At 32.8% G+C, this 22,672-nt stretch overlaps 4 protein-coding genes across 10 annotated transcripts in view; 2 read left to right on the top strand and 2 right to left on the bottom strand.

The window, feature by feature from the left end:
* Positions 1-778: 778 nt before the first annotated feature.
* LOC105336671 (pumilio homolog 3) lies at positions 779-9,425 on the bottom strand. Of its 2 annotated transcripts, none has more exons than XM_034458059.2 (18): positions 9,246-9,425; positions 8,382-9,018; positions 7,949-8,087; positions 7,416-7,536; positions 7,162-7,237; positions 6,834-6,927; positions 6,540-6,606; positions 6,149-6,218; positions 5,815-5,919; positions 5,379-5,482; positions 5,212-5,287; positions 4,998-5,096; positions 4,624-4,758; positions 4,305-4,447; positions 3,777-3,922; positions 2,543-2,704; positions 2,053-2,143; positions 779-1,824 (listed from the first exon to the last, which is right to left on the bottom strand). In XM_034458059.2, the coding sequence occupies exons 2-18, from the start codon at positions 9,012-9,014 to the stop codon at positions 1,677-1,679; spliced, it is 2,409 nt and encodes an 802-aa protein (XP_034313950.2). In that variant the 5' UTR covers positions 9,015-9,018; positions 9,246-9,425; the 3' UTR covers positions 779-1,676. The 2 variants fall into 2 exon arrangements, with proteins under 2 accessions (XP_034313950.2, XP_034313951.2); XM_034458060.2 differs by lacking the exon at positions 9,246-9,425 and adding an exon at positions 9,140-9,202.
* A 222-nt stretch (positions 9,426-9,647) lies between these two features.
* On the top strand, positions 9,648-12,914 carry LOC105330382 (GTP:AMP phosphotransferase AK3, mitochondrial). Of its 2 annotated transcripts, none has more exons than XR_010707764.1 (6): positions 9,648-9,878; positions 10,110-10,229; positions 10,473-10,645; positions 10,812-10,930; positions 11,433-11,800; positions 12,366-12,914. XR_010707764.1 is itself a non-coding variant. In XM_034458053.2 (6 exons), the coding sequence occupies exons 1-6, from the start codon at positions 9,683-9,685 to the stop codon at positions 12,430-12,432; spliced, it is 786 nt and encodes a 261-aa protein (XP_034313944.2). In that variant the 5' UTR covers positions 9,648-9,682; the 3' UTR covers positions 12,433-12,914. The 2 variants fall into 2 exon arrangements, 1 of the variants encoding a protein (XP_034313944.2); XM_034458053.2 differs by having other exon boundaries at positions 11,433-11,543.
* Positions 12,915-13,777: 863 nt separating this feature from the next.
* Positions 13,778-16,403, bottom strand: LOC105330381 (mpv17-like protein 2). Its single transcript, XM_011432030.4, has 5 exons — positions 16,062-16,403; positions 15,445-15,609; positions 14,412-14,488; positions 14,045-14,173; positions 13,778-13,941 (listed from the first exon to the last, which is right to left on the bottom strand). The coding sequence occupies exons 1-5, from the start codon at positions 16,225-16,227 to the stop codon at positions 13,924-13,926; spliced, it is 555 nt and encodes a 184-aa protein (XP_011430332.3). The 5' UTR covers positions 16,228-16,403; the 3' UTR covers positions 13,778-13,923.
* Positions 16,404-19,476: 3,073 nt separating this feature from the next.
* LOC105330379 (uncharacterized) overlaps positions 19,477-22,672 on the top strand; it is a 32,253-nt gene continuing 29,057 nt past the window's right edge. For 4 of the 5 annotated variants that reach the window (XM_011432028.4, XM_011432027.4, XM_011432025.4 and 1 more), the window contains exon 1: positions 19,512-19,659. The gene's annotated coding sequence lies outside the window, so the exon portion shown is untranslated. The other variant, XM_034458043.2, reaches the window with a different exon arrangement.

The following is a 22,672-nucleotide window of genomic DNA, read 5'->3' as shown; positions in this document are numbered from 1 at the left end:
TTATTTACTAATTTATAAATCATATATCTTATTTTTATTTATTACTTTTTAATTAAAAACACGTCTACTGCAATTTAAACATCTTTGTTAAAACCACATTAAAACAATTAAGGATTCATATTCAATTTTCAAGAAGTGCAGGGTCTTTGCTTGGCACTTTTACAAATGGTGCATTGGACTTTATGCAACATAATTACTGTAATATACAGTAAGTAAAGATATGTTGTACATTTTGCCATCCCCTCCCTTTATTTTTTTTATTCCTTATAATCACATACACCTGGGACGTATATACTTAGTATATACATGTACGTCCCTGCATACAACTAAAAATAATAAATTTTAAGTAATTTTAACCCGCCAAGATGGGGAAATCGTAATATTACAGAAATGAGGCATTGTATTGGATATGATAAATGATGAGAAATATTTTTTTCAAATTGAAAATATGCTGCATTACAGCGTATATTATGCTGCAGAAAATACTGCCCAATAAAAATCAAAACCAAAGAAAAACTTATATTTTTGAAAATTATTGGTCACAAATTCAAATGGTTCCGTACTTCTAAATTATCATTGAATTAAATCATCCCATCAAATGAAGAATTAAGGGATTAAAAAAAAATTAATATTATTTAAAAGGTATATTTCCAGAATAATATCAACAGAATTATTCCAGGTTCAATTTAAGTACTATAAACATAATGTGAAATATTGCATACCATATCAAAATGTACATGTCCGCCTTGTGTCAAAGATTGCCAAAAAAAAAATTGAAATCTGTTATGTATGCTTTTAATTCACATTTATCTTACAAATACAACACATCTCCCAATCCCTATGACAACAAATAGGGTGATATAGGACTTTTTTCATAATGATAATAAAACCAGTTTTAATTAAAATTGGATAGTTGTACTTTAAACAAGTTCACAAAAATTTAATTAAAGATGGTAAACTTGTACAATATATTTCACAAAATACATGTTTTACAGTTTTTTGCATTCCAAATGTAATACCAATATGTACAAAGATTTTCTACAGCAAGTAAACTGTACATATTTAAAATGATATGAATGTGAGAAGTACAATTTCATGCCCTGGCAGACAGAATCCATCAGATCCAAAATTTTCACTTTAATTTAATATTTTCTTACTTAAAATTGTCTGTTCCTTGGGTATTTTTAAATATAATTTGTAGGATTAGTATGTACAAAGATCTTTTAAATAGAGAGATTAAATACATGTATATAATTTTTTAACAGGTGATTTTAATTTTTAACTGTAAAGTTCAGTCATCTGAAAAATGTGTTGCAATTTTTATTTAAAAAGAAAGAAAAGGATGTTCAAAATCTACCTTTCAAACTTTAAAGTGTTGTATACTTTACAGCAACATTCTCTTTACCTCACCAATGGACAGACAACTCTAAGTTTGATTACATTTTCAAAACAACCTCAACTGTAAGGTAATAAAATTTTTACTTGAATTAAAAATACACATGATTTTTCAGCCCATCTCGTCAATCACCCAAGTTTGCAAGCACACACTTTTTCTCTTCATTGAGCTTGCCATTAAACTAATAATCCTGTTACTGGTGTAAATATGTACAGTATCTTTAATAGACATTCCATTGTTTATTTTGACATTTGATGGTTTGTCCCGGTCCACTCCGACTCTACAGTTTATATTCCCCGCTTAATGCGTCTAACTTCTGTAACAGGATCTGAGCTCCTCTAAATGTCATTTTCTTCAGTGAACTCCTGATTCCAGAGAGCTGGCTAATGACTGTGTCTGTTATTTCCGGATGATCCACTTCCAGAAGACTGCAAAAAAATATTTCTACTGGTTAGTTTAAGTGCTGTGATTTGCATCATCTGAGGCATTTTAAACAGTCTGAGTGCTGACTATCATTCCCTGTTGTTAAGAAGGGAATGCTTGCCAGCAACCACTCAACTTCATCAAAACGCCTCAGACATATAACATTTGTGTATTATACATGTGTCACATAAATAAGAAATGTAAACTCAATGTAAGTTCAATGAAGTACTCACAATAAGAGGGTGAAGCATCCTCTGTTACAAGCTGCCCAGGACTTCAAAGACCCATCTTTTAGAGTTCTCAACAACACTTGAGAGAATAGCACTGCAATGATATGGAAAGTCAGAACCTGATTTGATGCTAATAACAGTAAAACATTATTTTTAACAAATAATTTAGGTGGTCAATCACTATCAGAAGATTGACTTATATATGTCAACAAAATGTTCTATATAATATTATTTAGGCAAGTTGCAAATTTTGTGAAAAATACACTGAGTAAAGTTCATGCACTCTAACATATACAAATGTCAGATATAAACATTTGAAATCCATGTAATTAAATACATTTGTACTCTAAAGAAAATTTAGATATCCATGTAATTGAATATACATGTATTCAACAAACTTAAGAAAATCTAGCAACTAAATTGCTTCACAATGGAACAGCCCTCTGATCTTCCCTCACTTTTCAATGAGTTCTTGTCAAACTTGGTGACTTACCAGGTTGTCCGGCCTGTATCCTCTCCCTGTCTCTTTGTATCAGATGCTTCAGTGTCATGTGACCTGCTGGATGCTCCACGATGTGCTGGTTCTCTAAGCTGCCGGCTACGAATGGTTCTGCAGCTATCTCAGCGACTGCTTTCATGGCTTCACTCGGATCACCTGTAACAAGTGTGTCATAAATGTTCAATAATGAACTCCTCAGGGATGGGGTAATTGAAAGAAGTATTTGTAATTGAGTGTAATTAATTACATTTTCAAAGTAATTGGAAGTAATTTGTATTTGGGTCTCCTTTCAATTACAAGTAATTGAATGTATTTAAATACATTCCCAAAAATATCATGTATTTTCAATTACTTTTCAATTACATTTCAATTACTTTTTTTTTTTCAAGTTAAAAGATTAAAACTGTGTCATATCCAGTTCAGTTTTTCATTAACTTTAAGCTTTAAACAGTACTTTTTATCAGTACAAATAAATGTAAACAATTATATGCATGTACAGGTATATTAAGTTAACAGGAGAATGAATTACATACAGAAATTTAATAATGATGTTTAGGTTGCATACTTGTTTTAAATGGGCTTGTGTTTAGACACAAATTAAGTGTCTTATTATGTTTGATGTGTTTATACAACGTGACACTCTAAAAAGGTCTAATTTGTTCTGTTCTGAAGCCCCCTCATACCCAAGAACAAATGTATTGACTATTGAATAAAAATTTAGTATTAAAAAAAAATCGTGTTCAGAACCAAACATGAACCCAATGACACTGGATTCAGTACCCATTATAATGTTTATATATTATTTTAAAATATAAATTTCAAAGCAAAATCTATAAATAATGATTAAAATGATCGCAAACATTTAAAGACATTACCATAAAAAAGTTTTGTGTGTCTCAATTCTGTTTATACATGTATTTATTCTTAAGATATTAAAAGTAATTGAAATGTATTTAATTACATTTGTCAAAGTAATTGAAAGTAATTAATTACATTTGAAAAAATCACTGTTATTGTAATTGCAAGTAATTGACAAAATTATTGATGTATTTGAATGTAATTAATTACATTTCAAAGTAATTGACCCCAACCCTGGAACTCCTACAGGATGGTGTTAATGTTTACATGTACATTACATACTGTGATCATATTTTTATATTACATATATAAAACACATATTTTTATATGTATATTTTCATATTACATAATTTAGTAAAAAACAACATACCTAGTGAATAGTTTAGAATTGACAAGACTAGAAGCAATGAGGCATTTTCCAGGACTAAATCTCGGGCATGATCAACTATGTACTGTAGGAAAGGTGGAGACACCATTGTCAGCAACTCCTTGTAACGCAGTGCTGTGTCCTTCTTACTGGAAAAAAACACAGTAAACATCAGCATTGGGAATGATCCATGAATACAATATGTAAACAGTAAATAAACTGTACTGCTTTAAGCTTTGGTTTATATTTGCACTAAACTGTTTCGGTTTTCTCATAGGTTGTTTTATCTACAATGTTAAATATAGCTTAGTGAATGATACTTTTGTAAGATTTTTTGTCAATAAAAAGGCACAAATTTCTTATTTTCTTTGTCTGGATTTAGTTAGTACATGTGGATTGTGGAGTGTCACAACCACAAAGCGGTGTACAGTGTTTCCTTGAGTAATTGAAGTACTGAAGTGTTGAACTGAAGTAGAGTTTCATTAACCAGTGATAATCCTCGTTTTAATTAAATGTTATCCCTTGCATTACCTGTGGGGGTTGTTGTCTCCCTCCTTCAAAATTCGGACCAGGTCAGGCTGGAAGAAATGGGGATCCCTGGGACACAACAGATACTGGAGGACCTTCCTACCATGCTGGTTCTGAGCAATGTCATGCAGGGACTTGAATATTTCCTGCAAATCCAAATACCGACACATTAGATAATACAAATCTATATTTCATTAAAATAATAATTATAAGTCAGTTTTAAGATGGACTTAATATTCAATACTTGTTTCAGCAGATATTGTTGAAAAGATTGGAAGTGAACAAAACTTTAAAGAATTTAAAATACAACACAAGTTTTGACCTCTAGAACGATTTTCCCCACAAGTTTGGTATCATCTACTGTGTCAAACAGTGCAATCAAAGCCAAGTATCCAAACTCGTCTTTGCAAATCTTGGCAACATGGGATTTGAAACTCTTCATTATGATCTTTCTGTCCTGCAATTAATGAAAACTCATGCAAAATAAAATTCAACACAAATCTATTAAAATACAGCATAGAAATGCACACAATACTAGGAATTAACAAATATACTTATATCAGAGGCCATCAAAGCTCCCATTTTCAAAATCAAACACTTAAAATAATCTAAGAATTATCAACATATACAGCTTCATAAATGCATCTCAAGAGTTTGAAAGACTCTGCTACATACACATACAAATGATACACATACCTTACTTGTTCCATACCACAAACAATACATGGCTGTCCTTGCTCCGTCCCTTGTGTGCATCATGGGAACAAGGTGCTCCCTTATGGACTCAATCATATCCTATAATAACGAAAAAATATCTCAAGTTTGAGACTTCAGTGAAATAAAGAGATAATTAAGACTGTAAAAATTTATAATATATCATTGAAAAGTTAGGGACAAACATACAACTTACTGATCGCATTTTATCTTTGGCATGGGCAAAGAATTCATGGAAGATTCTGTGCACCATTGAATGTCCTAATATTGTTCTAGGAGAAAAAAATAATTAATAAAGTGCATATTAGACAATATTTGTATCTGCACATGAAAGAGCCAGGGCATACAGCATGGATCACTCACTTGTCAATCAGTGTGAGCAGGGCCTCCTTCATGTTGCTGAGAATCATTTCTTTCTTGTCTGGCTGAATCAGTAACAGCTGGTCTAGAGACTTGATGTCTGGTGTCTGTAACATCAAAAATAAGGATACAATGTGAACTTCTTTATCCATGATATTATGGTTTGTTTGTTTTTTTTGTCTACAGGGCTTTTTACATACCAATATACATGTGCATGTATTACTTAAGCATTACACTTGATAATAGAAATGAATTATAACAGAAAGAACAAAAATATTGTACAGTTTAATGAGACAATCCACTCATTTTCTATTTCAACAACACAACATCTAATTCCCATTGTGCAAAGGTGAACTTGTAACAATTGCAACAACTATTGAAAACTGAACACAATCACTGCACAAGAAAGTGCATAAAATGGCTTAACAAAATTGATTACCTTAAAAAGAGTAAAACTAGGTCCATAAAACTCCTCCAGTAGAGAGAGCCTCTGGCTGGCATTGGCGTAATCATTGTAGGCCAACTCTACTACATCTGAGGCTTCCTGAAATCAATCATACAAACATTCACAGAAAACCAAAGATATTAAACATCTTAGGTATAAAATACATGTATATTATGTTATTGAGTATAGATGAAGCAGAAACCATTCTAAAACTGGTAGAAAAGATGGTTTTCCCATAACAATTTAAGAGGTAAAAATGAATGGATGGCATTAAAAAGTATGACACCATTAGACTTTGTGTTACATGTACGTCAAGGACAAGACTTACAGCATGTCTAACCAACTTCCGCACATTTCCATGAAAGCTTTTGATAACTGCGTTTTTCATTGGTTTTGGCCTAAAGTAAGACAAAAGTAATCAGAGTGAGTTTGTATGGAATATTATGAGAAAAAACAACACCAAAGATAATATATGTTGATATTTAAAAACAATATTGTTAATTTTTCTAAATCATTCAAAAAAGAAAGAATGTAGTAACTTTTTTCTTAATAAAACTTGGTTTCTATTTCAGTGCATTCTGACATATATCATGGACTTTTTTGATACATGTACATGCATGCACTATAATACTAATAACACATCATTACATACTTTTATTCTGTCCTTGATCACAAAATATACTGTATCTTGTTGCTACAGAGTTTATCAACTATCTTACCCGTAAACCAGGAATTTCTTCACAAGAAACTTTGCGTACTTGGACTTTGACATTAAAACAATTTGATCTGGAAAGGTAGAAGAAATACATGTACAGGCATTGCTTCTATATATCTGGTATTTATGATTTTTTATCTTAAAACAACTGTCAGACCTGAGGTCATTTACTTTGAAACATAATGCATTAAATTATGATGCACAGTTGTCAACTGTCGAAGTTTTTATTTGCATTAAGAGGATTTTTAATTACATCAATGAGACTTTTCCCATGCAATTATCAGAATAAACAAGAAACCTTTGATTTCCTGGTACACCACCTCCCGTTGCTCTGGAGACCCGTACTGTATCAAACACTGTAACACTCGGGCTGTGTCGTGAGCGAAAGCAAACTGTCACAACAAAGGAAATGAAGTTGAACATAGGTGAGGTAAAAAATCAGTCAAAGAGGGTCATTAAGTTTTGTGTTCAGATCATTTCTGTTACATGTACTATGATTTTAAGCAAAATACAAAATTTTTCCTTACACAATTGAAGTATATAGTAATTCGATGCATTGTTTCCTTACAGTTCATGTCTGTAGTAATACAATTCACTGTCATCAATTGTAATTTGTAAAGTCTTACCTCTTTCATATTTCCTTTAACCATTTCCAGTAATTCATCACACAAAGCAACCTTCTTGCCTTCAGATAGGTCTTGTCTGAATTGAGATAAATTGAAAGGTAAGAGGTAATAAGTTAACATTAATGATTATAATCTTATACACATATAATGCTTTTCAAATTTCATATCTGATTGCAATTATCATAATTATAGCTTCAACCTAATCAATTTTTTTCATTAAATTAAATCAAAACATTAAATCAGAGCATCCAAACCTTCTAAGATCTTCCCAAATTTTCTTTGACCTTTGAATGGCTTCATAATTATTTTTAAGCATTTTTCTAACTTTCTTTCTTTCCCTAAATGGCAATTCTTTCAATTTGGTCTTTTTTGTTTCTGAAATAGAAAAAAAAAATATGACTGTTATTGAAGTTCTCAAACTGTAATATAAAGGCTGCCGCCGAGACCCTTATCTATCAGTATCTATATATAATCAAACATACTTTAAAAACTATCCTTCATGCATAATTAATTTACAAATGCTAGTTGCATGCACATTCAGTAGTTTTAAAAACATCTTTACACTTTTTACTCCACTATATTTCTTAAACATACTATTGAAAAATGAAAACGAAAGCTATCCTTATGAGCATCTTATTCATAAGCAAGAATACAACACTGTAAAGTTTAACTTTTTACTTCATTTTTAGCAATAAACCCAGACATACTATATTTTGTCAAAGGATAATTTGAAAACAAAATCACCACAGAAGACTTGCCATTTATTAAATTTTGCTTATCTTATTACCAGATTTTTCCTCCATCTGTGATTCATCAATTTTTCGTTTTTTGACCCCTAGTGTTGTGCGACTTTCATTCAACTGTTTCTTTGTCTTCAAAGTCTTCAGTTTTCCAGCTGCATTGCTTGCTGCCCTCTTTATTTTAACCTGTCAAATACCATTACCGCTAGTCAGCATCATTGTCATTGAAAAACAATTTATATTGAAAAGATCAAGTAATAGAAACAAGTTAATGAAATTTCACAAATCACAAAAAATATTATGCCCATAAATTTATTGATTATTATATTATGACATATAGTATTTGTTATGTTTACATCTATGCAATGTAACTATTAACCAAAATAAAATAAGTTTATTATAAATAAGTTAATATATTAACTATCATACATGCATTTGTGGAAATGTCCTTTTCAATGAAAAAGCAAGTATGAAGGGTACCTTGATAGACTTTCTTCTCTCTAGAGGCTGAGGTTCTTCCTCTGCTGCATTTGCCACGGCTGGAATGTTTTCTACCGACTTGTCTGACTCTACCCCCTCTGCCACCTCTCGGATCACTTCAGGTCTGTTGTACATCATCACCACTTTACTGCTTTTCTTCCTACTGAACGACCTCTCCGCTCCATCAGGCTGCCCTCTGGCTTTCTGTACTGCTTTCTCCCATGTCATGTCATGTCGACCCCTGGGATTTCTAAATGTTGTCATCATGGACACATCTGACACAGGTGCAATAGCACTGATTTGACTCAGGGTATCTGGTGTGTCGGTAACGTCCAATGAAGACAAGTCTGTATCACTGTACATGGATTTCTTTTTCTTCATCGTCTTCCTCTCTATGACTTGAACATCGCGCTCCATTTTTTTCATCCGTTTTTTGGGTGAATGAACTTCGAAGGAATCCTCGTTGTCTGTGTTAGGTGGGGCTGTTATCTTGGTTGGCTGCTTTTGATACAGACTGTCTCCCTCCGGGTTTCCTCTCATACTTGTATGCTTTTTATTTTTACTTCGTGGCGGACGCCTCCTTGTTCGTGATGGTTCTTCTTCAAATGACGAATCTTCCATTTTATATTTCATCGGTCTACGAAATAAACAATATTTCAAATTCACAACTTACAACACATGAGAGAAAACGTCTATGAAATATTCAAATATTTCTTTGATTTTCTCTTTTAAATTGAATGATATAAGATAAATTTTACAAATGAATTGTATAACACAATCTAATGAAACTCCATTCAAACAATTAAAGCTATAATCAGGATAGAGCAGCTGTTCAATCTTGTTAAACATTTAAATTACACTAACCTTATAGCTGATTTTTGTCTTCCCTCGTGTTGCGTGTTTTGAATCTGTTGTCGTAAAAAATGTCGCAACGAATGATACAAAGGTATTTTAAAACAGTTACCAAAATTAAGTTTCAATTGTTTTTTATAACTCCAAATGATAATATAACAGTAGGACAAGCCTTCTGTAGAGATTTAAATTTTACGACAACCATCAACTAAATGATTAGGAGTAGATCGTACCTAGAAAATTCGCATTTTGACATATAAATGATAAGGCTTCAGAAGATTATATTTAGGAAATTTTATAAATGAAACATTCTCATTGTTTCTTTTTTTTAATTGTTTTTATTGAAAAAAGTATATCGAAACTCTTTTGTAATTAAATAAAACACGTACAAATTATCTAACATTGGTTGTTCTTTCGGTTTGTCCACCTCATCGAGTTTATCACACTTTATGAAAGTTTGGTTGATATACAGTCTAATAATTTCAACCATAAAGCCAACCATGATTTCCAAGACATTAAGAACAATAATAATGGGGCCTCCCGGATCAGGAAAAGGCACAATTTCATCAAGAATTGTCAAAGATTTCAGGCTTAAACACCTTTCAAGTGGTGACCTTTTACGATCTCAAATCCATAACAAGTCAAGTAAGCTTTGTTATCAGCCAATGAAGAACATATTTAATGGAGAAAGACAATTGTAAATCGTTCTTACACCTGTTAAAATTGGACCCTCGTGTATGTCATTTTGTCTATATCGCATATATGTTACTTTTTTCTCGATACATAAAATATCGTCGTTCTTTTATCTATCTTTATTTATATCCTTAGTAAAATAAACGTACTTTATGTAAATAAAACCAAAGTACTTTTTTGTAGAGGAAGGGTTACAAGCCAAAAAATACATTGACAGTGGACAATTAGTTCCAGATAATGTTATGGTTCAGTTGATTCTCAATGAACTTCAGAAATTGAAGCATGATAGTTGGCTTCTTGATGGTGAGCATACATATTATTGCACAATGCATATTATATTTTAAACTGTTCATATATGTGGCGGTCAGATAGGTTCAAATACTAGCGCCAGATAGCTCAAGTGGTAGAGCATCTGACGTGAGATTAAGGGGGCCCTGATTTAAATCTTCATTATCTCTCCCATCCAGTTACATATGCATACTGCTGTAAAACGAATAAATTTTATCATTAAAAGTTTAATGCTAACATTCTAATTGACTGTTGAAGGGTTTCCGAGGACTGTGCCACAAGCTGAGGCTCTGCACACAAAAGAACCAGCTGATGTTGTCATCAACCTTAACGTTCCATTTGAAATTATAATGAGTAGACTGACCAGCAGGTGGACACATGCACCTAGCGGGAGGATTTATAATACAGATTTCAATCCTCCCAAAGTTCCAGTATGTATTGCTAATGCTATATAGAAAGAGCACAAAAAGAGGAAGAGAGAAAGAGAGAGACAGAGAGAGACAGAATTTTATTATATACTAGAGATTTACCATAAACATGTATTTGTATGTTTTCAAAGAGTTTGTATAATTTATGTATTAATGTTGTTATGTAAAGGGGATAGATGATGTCACTGGTGAAGAATTGATTCAAAGAGAAGATGATAAACCTGAAACAGTAAAAAAAAGACTGGAAACTTATCAAGCCCATACCGAACCTGTACTTAATTATTATAGGTAAGTTAAGATTGTTTTAAAGTTTGCCTTTATATATCAGAATTATTAATAATTTGATTTTCTAAATTTCTAAATCATCATCAGTGCTAGCTTAATGTAATTTTTGGCTAAGTATGTTTTTGATTTTCTGATTACCATACAGAACTATATTTTTTCTATTGTTAGTTTGGCTTTTATTTTTTTTTTAATCTCTCTACTATATTGATCTAAGATCATTTTGTAGTTGTGTTTGTCAAACAATATGACAGTTTGATTACATTAAATGTTCATGTATTTTTGATATATCATTACCGGTAGTACTATAGTGAATGTTCATGATATAGGTTTCCTAAATTACAAAACTGTTAAAATAGTATCTAAAGCCTGATGTCTGATTGTAACATATCACAAATTTGCAAAAAGGCCACTTGAAATCTATCTCCTTATTTTCATATATGTGTATCATTAAGAGAGGTGTAATTTGAAGCAAAACAATGTGTGCTTTTTTTATTTCTTTCAACAGGAATCTAGAAATTTTGGAAGAATTTACAGGAAAATATTCAAACGAAATCTGGCCAAAAGTCCACAAGTTTTTGTCCACTAAAATTGAGCCCCTGCAGTACACAGTTTACAAGTAACTCAGGCCGTTATAGCATTGCCTGTTTTGTTCCTTTACATTTTGTTTATGGTTGATTGTTATTAATTTCGGCTGGGCCACCTTGATGATTTTGATATTTACACATGATTATTGTTATGCTTGTATTTATATAATGATTTTTCTGTTGTATATCCTATTCCAAGACAAGCTAGATACACTGGAGTAAATGAGTGAAAAAGAATTTGTATAATGGGTAGAAAAATAATGTTGTTTAACTTAGTGGATGCTCTCAGGTGAAGTTACTGTAATTTGCTTTAATTTTGAAAGATTTTATTTTTTGTGATTTTGGCTTTTTTTTTAAAATGCAGTACATAATTTTCTCAAATTGCAGATCATAACATTGACCTGAACTTGTTTATTTTGGCCAATAGGGAGTCACAAAATAACATGTAAATAATAATCTCACTAACAAAAGGGATTCGCACCATAGTTTTACATACAGTGTACATAAAAAACATGTACTATATTCTAAATATTATTTTACTTTTGTACACTAGCCATTGATGTTAATATAAATCTTATTTTAAGATCTAGTGATTGAAAACAGTTCATTATAATCAGCTGAATTGTTGTTTTTGATGTTTTTTTTCAATTGGTTTGTTTTTGAGAATTGAAGTTTTTAAGTGTTGTCATTTTATAGTTATATATCAAAATGTTAGAAATTTTCCCAGTCTCTCTCACTTCTGGGCACTTAGGGTGCTGAATAGGGATAATACAATTTTATGCACATAAAGGATTTATATTAATGACAAATCTTTTGAAAACTATTGATATTTCTGTTATTGTTGCATTGTTCAGGTTTTGCTGTCTTCATAGATTGATCAATCACCTGCAAGCCTCCAGCTCTGTGGAACAAAAGTTATAAGGCACCCACAATTTAAACTTTTATTGTCCTTTGCAGACAAATGAATGATCCAAGAAAAAGGAGATCCAATGAGGCATGCATTCAATGATTGTGTGTAGTGAATTGTTGTAAGAGACACAATTTGAAAAAGGGGGGTGTTTAATTTAGTGAAAGTAAATATTTCATGTTCAGTTGTTCAAGTATTTACACAACTACCCAGTCAGGACTTTCAGATGTGTATAATGGGAATGATTATTATCTTAACATTTTACAAACTTAACATCAATGTATATGTATTGATTAACACCAACTTAATAGTTGGTTGTTTTTAGGATACATGTACCTTAATATAGTGCTGTACCACAATTAGCAGTATTTGTAGTAGTTTATTGTTAACTGCTTTTATTGAGAGTATTTTTGCAAGATCATGATCTTAATTGTATCCATTACCCATTAAATTATGCATATTAATGAAAGATGATCAAAATACAATGTAAATTGAGTTATGTCCCTTTATCTTCTTTCTCGTGTGATTGATTGGTTATATTTATATGTACATGGTTTGTGTACATATAACTTGTCTTTAAAAACTATCGTTATTGATCGGAGGAACCTGGATTGTGTAACCGATATAATTAGCAATATGTCATGAATAATGAAAAGGTTAATAGTTTTTGGCTTGTTATTCGGGTTATAAAGCTCCATATGAGCACCATTAATTAAAATGGATATCCATTATTCTGTTCAGAATGCCATATAAAATTGAAATACTCTTTATTTTTGCTGCAAGTAAAAACATGGAGTGAGTTACATTTTACATTGGGTATACCGGTATAATGTGTATATCTGATGGAAATTAAACCCCAAAAGCATGAGAACTGACCCAATCTTCGAATGGATTTTTTTAAAATCCAACATTCCTTAAAATTTTCAGTTACATGTATATCCGAAGCTACGTTAATTTAGTCCTTACCATCTTTGCTTACAAAGGAGATTTCAATACATTTGGTTCCTTATTTTTGGGAAACGTACTGTATTAAAAAACCCAAGGCTACTGGCTAGCGAAGATGAGTGCAGAATACCGCTAAATAACAAATGAATTAAAAACGCTTCTTGGAGCCAACCTATCAGATAATTATGACGTGATTGTTGACAAGATAAGCTGCAATGTCATTAAAGGTTGGTATAGCCGATTTTGGGAGGATGAGACGGATCAATGAAGCCACTTGCCGGATGCAAACCACGTTCGACTTTTAAAGCTATACTGCAATTAGTGAATACCAATCAATGCGAAACTACAACAACTGGGGCTCTAGGACGTGCCTTGGAATGAAACCTTGCTCTGTTTGACAATTAATAGTTGCACCAAATTTCAAAATATTTAATAAAAAAATGCATTAACACTCAAATTATGACATAACAGAGTATTTTGAATAGAGATCGCGCCAACAGCATTGATTGATTCACAATTTTCCCCATAATCTGTGATGGAGTCTGCAAGTCTGTTTAATTTTACTCGGCTGTCATACCCTGCAAAAGAAGCAAATTCGTTAGCATAATCACATAAGTTATCTAAAATTTTCTTAAGACTTGATTGAGGTGCAGTTTCTATATTCAAGCTGAATGTATGTACCCTATGTTTCATATACGACAGGAAAGTGTTCCAGCAAAGTGTGATAGAGGAGACATAGATGCTCCGAAATCTGGCCGGAATGAAATGAAAGTTGATGTACTGTGCTGGGGGCCACACACAACAGTCTACCTGTAATATCAAGGTTAAACATAGGTTATCTATGGATCTCCATCATGGCAACACATTAAAACGAGTCATATAGAAAGTTGATAAATTATTAACTAAAATTATCCAACCATTAAGCTAAAATTTAAAAAAAGCTTGATCTATTTAACACGAGTGAATTAATAATTAATATTGTTTAAGTACATGTATATGCATATAATTGACGTTGTGAAAAAATGGACTGGAATGCAAAATCCCTTACTGAATATACTGTTAGGAAGTTGGTCCTGATTTCGTTAAAGGCACCATTGAAATCTTTCCCCTCAAGAAGACCCATTCCTGAAATCATAAACATCGGCGTGGTTAAGTACACCTGAGTGCAGTTGATTGCAGGAATTGATTTTTTTTACTATCTTCTGTGATGCCTGATCTTTGAAGCTACAACTTTTAATTACTAATGATCAACTCATACGCTTACAAAGATGGATATGCTTGAAACAATTCTTTTATGATGTTTTAAAACTGCCAGTATGAAGGGATTGTGTATAATTAGACTTGTGTTTCGATTGATTTATCTACACTCAAAGATTTTGATTCAATTAAGCTTTAAATTTTTTTTGCACGTTTCCAACGCTTTTTGCACATCTACTATAAACAGTGTGTTACTCGTGCATTGATACAAGTCGGATCAATTTATCTTGCACATATATCTCCTTGGTTCTACAACCAATTTTCTCTTTGAGAACCAGTTATTATCTTAGAAGGATAGTCTTTAATATACTGTATACATATCTTCTGGGCAACTTAGGAAGAAGAGTTAGAGTTGGTTTCCTTATATATAAATGAAATATCTTTGTAAGAGAGAGAGAGAGAGAGAGAGAGAGAGAGAGAGAGAGAGAGAGAGAGAGAGAGTTTAGACACTAAAACTGCACGCCTGCACATCACATGTGCAATAAATTAAAGATCATAGCAGAGACATTGAATACTTCAGACTGTTACTCGGGACATCGAAATCGATAGCCTTGGTAGGGGGTTAACTTAATGTTAAGTTATGCAACAGAAATTTTAATAGAAAACACTGAAATAACTGCGCTCCCTTAATAATTTTTTTTACTACATGTTTGTTGTATTTAATGTTGTTTTTTTTTTAAACAAATATATCTATTTAAACACATCTACATGTAATGAAAAAATTTACAGAATTAATCCTAATTGGTACTTTTAGTAATTTTATTTAGGATATTTTTATTCTTTATTAATCTAAATTACATAAAAGTAATCCACTATTTTCTTACCTCCAAAAAATAAGCAAGTGATGAAAGGGGTAAAAATTATTTGATCCACGCCAATCTTCTTGAGCACTACCTTTGGTCCGGTTCCGAGGACCAGTTTGTCGGCCAGTTTGGTGTACCAAAAGTGACCAAATGGCCCAATCATCAAACCCATCAGAATCATCCTACCTTACAAAGGAAATAAAAGCTCAGAAGAATGAATTTAATATATATGTATATCTATTAATGTTTCCAGAGTCCATTGGTATATGGTAGATTTCAAACGGTTTATATAAATTTTGAGCTACAATTTTTACCGAGAATCAGTTTTCAAGGGCACTTATATACTTCAGTTTCCTTTAAAGAGTTCACTGGTTTACCAGAAAAACTCAAATACAAGTACAAAATATCAACAAAGGAAAAAAAACACCAGGCGGAACAAAAGTTAAAAAGTTTTACTTTGTCTTCCAATAAAGGTCTTAGTTTGTATATATTAACAAGAAAACGTTATACTTGAATTTATGGCATCAAGGTCAATCCACTTTGCAAGGATGCAGAGTCAAATAATCTCTTCCACTGGCCTTGACCCTTAAATTTCAAATACCCTTAAACAACAATAACTGAAGCACGTGTACAAATACCTGTTCTATGGATGTCAAATTGATGAGCCACATTTCCCGCCCTGGACGCATACTCAGCCTCCAGACCCTGTGTGATGACGTCACCAAGTCCTAAAAGGGTCCCACTGGTCACTGTGTTAGTTATGATCAGGTACTTGGAAAATAGTTGTTTTAAGACTGCCGACATCGTACCAGTCTAGATCTTGTACACACATTTAGAGGACTTTTCACAGAATGTCCAGCCATTGCTTATCGTTATGACCTTATCAGGAATTAAGAGATATAGAGTTATCTCGATAAGAAACCGTTTATACGGTTGTTAGAATAATTACTGTTAGGTCCCGGATGTTACCATTCAAGCCATCTGTGTAACGATTACTATTATTCCGTGACTGAATATCTTTGAACCAACCAATGCCACTTTTTGTGCTTTTCCGACAAACGCAAAATAAACCAACAACTTCTAAGACAGTATATAGGCGCCCACGAAAACCTCCTTTTTTATATAATTGAATTAATATTATATATTTTTTTTAATATGGAGCTAAACTTTATTTAATCTAATACTATACACAACAACATACTACAGAAGAGTCATTATTCTCTATCTAGCAAATGCCTCGAAGTCCATTTTGCATAATTTTTTAAATTTTAATTCCGCGAAAAAGCAAATAAACTTGATGTGTTTTACCGAGCTATGACTGCTAGAAAGAAAACACGTCCCTGTTACACCATTAAAAACACAAAGCATATTTTCCCCTAAATGTAAGTTCTTGGATGCAATTTTGTGCAACCAAGAAAATGATATCAAAATTACATAACGATAACCACCTAATCCACATTAACAGACCGTTCTAAAAACATGATATCTAAGTTGCTCTTGCAAATTATGCGTTTGCACAGTATGCCAAAGGTACTCATTCTTATTTGAAGATTGCCCACCAATAGGACAATTGCATCGAGCACTAGCTTTGGTCATATTCTGGACATCTTCCCCGTTCTTGTCCTCCTAGCACTTTCAGCACTTAGCTTTGATTTCTTCACTTCACAAAAGAAATCATTAAAGAAATTTTAAAAAATAGGGAAAATGGTATAAATCAAAATAAATGGCTGCCACACTAACAATTATTTTTGGTTTATTTTAGATGTTTGAATTGGTTTTCTTGTTGCCTCTGTATCTTGTGTATGACTGCATCATCACACTTTGGCCCAACTAACGCTAACGTCATTGTTAATATGGTTAATAGGTAAGTTCGGGAGAGATAGGACCTGGGTAGTTGGGTGTAACAAAGGCTACCCAGACACATGTATACTATAGCTGTAGACCACATGATATACACACTATAGCTGTAGACCACATGTTAGACATACTATAGCTGTAGACCACACGTTAGACATACTATAGCTGTAGACCACATGATACACATACTATAGCTGTAGACCACATGATATACATACTATAGCTGTAGACCACATGATATACATACTATGGCTGTAGACCACATGATATATATACTAAAGCTGTAGACCACATGATACACATACTATAGCTGTAGACCACATGTTACACATACTATAGCTGTAGACCACATGTTACACATACTATAGCTTAGACCACACATAATACACACACTATAGATTTAGACCACATGTTTCACATACTATAGCTGTAGACCACATGTTACACATACTATAGCTGTAGACCACATGATATATATACTATAGCTGTAGACCACATGTTACACATACTATAGCTGTAGACCACATGATACACACACTATAGCTGTAGACCACATGATATACATACTACAGCTGTAGACTACATGTTACACACGCTATAGCTGTAGACCACATGTTACACATACTATAGCTGTAGACCACATGATACACATATTATAGCTGAAGACCACATGATATACATACTATAGCTGTACACTACATGTTACACATACTATAGCTGTAGACCACATGATACACATACTATAGCTGAAGACCACATGATACACATACTATAGCTGTAGACCACATGTTACACACACTATAGCTGAAGACCACATGATACACATACTATAGCTGTAGACCACATGTTACACATACTATAGCTGTAGACCACACATAATACACACACTATAGATTTAGACCACATGTTTCACATACTATAGCTGTAGACCACATGTTACACATACTATAGCTGTAGACCACATGATATATATACTATAGCTGTAGACCACATGTTACACATACTATAGCTGTAGACCATATGATACACACACTATAGCTGTAGACCACATGATATACATACTATAGCTGTAGACTACATGTTACACACGCTATAGCTGTAGACCACATGTTACACATACTATAGCTGTAGACCACATGATACACATATTATAGCTGAAGACCACATGATATACATACTATAGCTGTACACTACATGTTACACATACTATAGCTGTAGACCACATGATACACATACTATAGCTGAAGACCACATGATACACATACTATAGCTGTAGACCACATGTTACACACACTATAGCTGAAGACCACATGATACACATACTATAGCTGTAGACCACATGTTTCACACACTATAGCTAAAGACCGCATGATACACATACTATAGCTGTAGACCACATGATACACATACTATAGCTGTAGACCACATGTTACACACACTATAGCTGTAGACCACATGATATACATACTATAGCTGTAGACCACATGATATACATACTATAGCTGTAGACCACATGATACACACACTATAGCTGTCGACAACACGTTCTTCCATGGTGTATCTAAAAGATGGTCAACTCGACGTAAAACAGCTGTCAATCTGGGTGGCATTGGAGCAGCCATGCATTTTGTACAGTTTATGTACGTGTATTAGTTCGCAAACAGATATCAAGACGGACATTCTGCCATTTCATTTTCAGAACATTTCAGACGGACATACTGCCATTTCATTTCAGAACTGTTATTTCATGGTCACTTCCAATAGCAGAGCTCCCAGTTCACTGTTCTAACCGCCAAATCTCAAAAGTTACCTTTACATGGTGGTGCCAATATATTGCGATATCTAATAGGGCATTGGAAATACTATATATAGCTGCTGCAGATGTCATTCTCCATATCGCTATTATTTACAAAGGATCGTTTCCAAAGAATACAGTTAAAGTCAACAAACCAATTCATGGTTTGAATTTTTCTTCAAACAGTGTGTAAAAGGAATTCAAATTTAAAAACAACGCATTAAATTAGGTAAGAAAATCTTTTCAATTAAAAACCACCGTGGATGCTTCTTTAGTAAAGAAAAGGAACTAATCGTGAAGGCCTTTTAAAATATTCTGTTGAGTTAGATATTTACGGTGATTGTGTTTCATTGAGCTCAGCGCCCTTCGACGGTTCCAATAACAATGGCCAGCGAACCATTGCAGGAACCCGATAAAACAAGGTTTGTTTGATATTGTCACGTGACCCCGATACCTGTTCAAACGCTATTACCTGCGTCAATCGGTTAAAAAAGAGAAAACTTCTTTTCTAGTGTCCGGGGATTTAACATGTTTTAATATTAATATAGAGTCTAGATACCTCCTCGGAATCTTCACAATCAGAGGTAAGTTTTGCTTAAAGTTACTTGGACAGGTAAACAAGTTTTGGATCAGTGTTATACGTGAGTTCATCTCAGTCTCCGAATGGTGCTGGCAAGAAAACAGTAGTAATATTTTTCTAAGATTTATGCATTTTATAGCTAATTCCCAAAATGCTACGTGGTTGTTTCCCCGTAGTTGATTTTGTTAAATATGTGACATATCAAACAGCTGAACAACTTTTTAGTTATTACATCGGTATGTGCAAACTATTTTAAAAAGAACAAGGGGTGTTTTTACACGTTGTAATCTCGTCAATTTTCATGCTCTTGCAAATGAACTATAAAATTGATCAACAGACAAAGTGAACAATGATGTGTCCATTAAATAAATCAATAATATACGCTAAAATGCAATCAGTTGCACGAGCTGATGGCCCTTAACAGGCATTTAAAGCCTGATTAAGTAGACAGTAGTTCTTTATTCACCGTAACACACTGACAAGAAACAAATGACAAGATGTATTGAAAAAATTCTACAGTCAAGGACAATAGGACCTTAGCTTATAACGATCAAACTGTATAAAAATTCAAAGACACGCCCCGTCTCAAAAATTAAAAAACAATGCTTTGAGTGAAATTGAATTCGGATTCTACCATGTCAACCACCAAACGAGTTACACATAGAGTTAATAAGTTATACAAACGGTGTCGTGTAACTTAAAAACATATTTGCCAGTTATTTCTTTTGTTAAAAGTCTTTTGTTTACCCTTAAGATTTTCTAACCACCAGTTCTTTTTTTAATTTATTTTAAACATTACCCAACAAAGGGTTTAAAGATAAGTAGGCATACTTGCATGTGTCTATTGATCAAATGGAATTCCTAAATGGGACACATGAAAATGACGTTGAAAAAAAGTTTTTTTTACAACTCCGTCAGTGACGTCTCATACGCGTCGCGTTAGCGTTTGAAGAAATGCTTTGGCTTATACTCTTTGGTTTTCGATGTCTTAAAAAATTCCAGACAATCAAAATTCATGTCGTGCAAATGCCATTGCGACATCTACGAATATATGAACTTGATATACAAATATCTAACGTCAAAGAAAAGTAAATTCCTCGTTTTTACCAATTCACCTTTAAAAATACGTTAACTTATGTAATTTTGAGTCTACAGAACTAATAGTACCGGACAAAGACTGGAGTATGTTGTCGGGGTATGGGCTGGTTTTAATTAGAAGTCTACATAGGAGAACTCATGTCAAAACAATGTGTACACCAGGTCACGTGATCATTGAAATAAAAGTTATCTCTAAATGGAATGAAGAAAAAGTCCATTACAAAAATTTGTCACGATTTCTTGTGAGTAAAAGAAATCTGCTTTTAAGAATATGTATTATTTATTTTATTTGACTTCACTGTAAAACTATTTCCCCTTTTTTAACAGTTGTAATATACTAGTACTTAGCTAGATGACGCGACCTCTAAATATAGAATGCATGTCAAAATATGTTTATTAGTTGATTCATCTACAGGAAAAATGGACGTTTTTTACCGTAAAGCTACGGGCATTTGTTTTGGATTTAAAAAAAAAAGTATTCCCAAACAGGACTATCATTTACTATGGGGTACGGTATACTTTCATTGGAGAAACACATGCCTGTGTAAATTATCAATGTGTATTAAATGTCAAATACACTTTCTTCAGCGAACCATTTTGAAATTTGACTCAAGAAAGGCTGTAAGTTCACCCCCTCCCCCCCCCCCCCCGGGCAAGGGAGAGGACACTTAAATCATAGTCTGTTAAACCATGCTTTGTGTCTCCTTAATAAATAAGTTTATATATATGATGTATTGGTTTACAATGATTTTAGGGTGGTATGGGATTTTGATCGATATTAATGTGGATTAAAGTACATTATAATTTAAATACTTTCATCGATTTGGATTTTTCAAAATATTACAAATTTTCACCGAAAAAAAATACGTTTTAAAAATATTTGAAAGAGAAAAATTTTTAAAATCCCTAGCGGGATTTGAACTCGTGACTTACATATTTTTAGTGATCCCTCTGGCCCACTACACTACCCTGCTATATGCTAGTTATGGGAAAGAAACTATTTATATAACTATACTTGGTCTTATTGTTTATTTCGATAAATTTCACGTCACAAAAAATAGGGAATCCCATACCACATTAAGACTTCTTTTAAAATGACGTCTTTCAATTTTCCGTATCTTAATTAACATCATAATGTTTCAACATAAACAAATATAGTAATGACGTCATTTTGCCTGCAGGGAAGAAAACTAGTCCTTTTTATTTGATTCATTTTGATTGCTACCAACTTAAAGATTTTAAATTGTAAGACAGTCCGACTTACGGAAAATACCCCCTTCAAATTTATAACAGCAGCGAACAGTTAAAACCAATTATCGCTCTATTGTGATATAACTGACCGACGCCACGGAATCATTTCAAAATACTGTAACATAAAATACCCCGCCGTATTGTTTACAAAACATCTTTGAATAGAAGTCGAGCCTAATATTTTGATTTTACATCGAAATAAAAATGTCGCTGGTGTTGACTGCTTAAATCAACGGGTCGGTGGTATTAGTCGAATATAGAAGAAAATTATTACAGTTTATATAATATCAAAATAAAAAACAAACAGATTCCGCCCATTAGCCTACATTTTAGCACAAAAAAAGGGAAATAAATGAGCAATAAAAATATCACATAAACCAGAAGAAAACCATTAACCTATTAAAGTCGAATGTTATTGTCTATAAAAATGTCTGCTTCTTCTTTAAAATGTAGTAAAATCAGGTTTAATGACCACAGTTGTTTTCACTATAAACGATGGATGCATTAAAATAAGTTTATGTTTGTTGAAGTACAATGACTCCCCCCCCCCCCCCTCTCTATTGGTCGGCAAAAATTTACGACATTGCGTTAAGCTTGGATGTGTTTCATGATAAGTAATAACAAAGAGGTCCTTGTCTTTATTTAGGACAAAATACATTTTATAATGC

The sequence above is a fragment of the Magallana gigas genome, chromosome 7 (assembly GCF_963853765.1).
Source record: "Magallana gigas chromosome 7, xbMagGiga1.1, whole genome shotgun sequence".
In the NCBI taxonomy this organism is placed as follows: domain Eukaryota; kingdom Metazoa; phylum Mollusca; class Bivalvia; order Ostreida; family Ostreidae; genus Magallana; species Magallana gigas.
The sequence above is the reverse complement of the archived record's forward strand: the minus strand, read 5'-3'. Positions and strand labels throughout refer to the sequence as shown.

Excerpts from the sequence above, each read along its gene's own strand:
- LOC105336671 (XM_034458059.2), bottom strand. The coding sequence starts at position 9,014 with ATGAAATATAAAATGGAAGATTCGTCATTTGAAGAAGAACCATCACGA. Across the intron at positions 5,097-5,211 it reads CCAAAGATAAAATGCGATCA|GATATGATTGAGTCCATAAG; the intron begins GTAAGTTGTATG and ends TCGTTATTATAG. Across the intron at positions 2,144-2,542 it reads GATACAGGCCGGACAACCTG|TGCTATTCTCTCAAGTGTTG; the intron begins GTAAGTCACCAA and ends ATATCATTGCAG.
- LOC105330382 (XM_034458053.2), top strand. The coding sequence starts at position 9,683 with ATGAAAGTTTGGTTGATATACAGTCTAATAATTTCAACCATAAAGCCA. Across the intron at positions 10,646-10,811 it reads TCAATCCTCCCAAAGTTCCA|GGGATAGATGATGTCACTGG; the intron begins GTATGTATTGCT and ends TGTTATGTAAAG. Across the intron at positions 10,931-11,432 it reads CCTGTACTTAATTATTATAG|GAATCTAGAAATTTTGGAAG; the intron begins GTAAGTTAAGAT and ends TTCTTTCAACAG.
- LOC105330381 (XM_011432030.4), bottom strand. The coding sequence starts at position 16,227 with ATGTCGGCAGTCTTAAAACAACTATTTTCCAAGTACCTGATCATAACT. Across the intron at positions 15,610-16,061 it reads ATTTGACATCCATAGAACAG|GTAGGATGATTCTGATGGGT; the intron begins GTATTTGTACAC and ends TTCCTTTGTAAG. Across the intron at positions 14,174-14,411 it reads ACTTCCTAACAGTATATTCA|GTAGACTGTTGTGTGTGGCC; the intron begins GTAAGGGATTTT and ends TTGATATTACAG.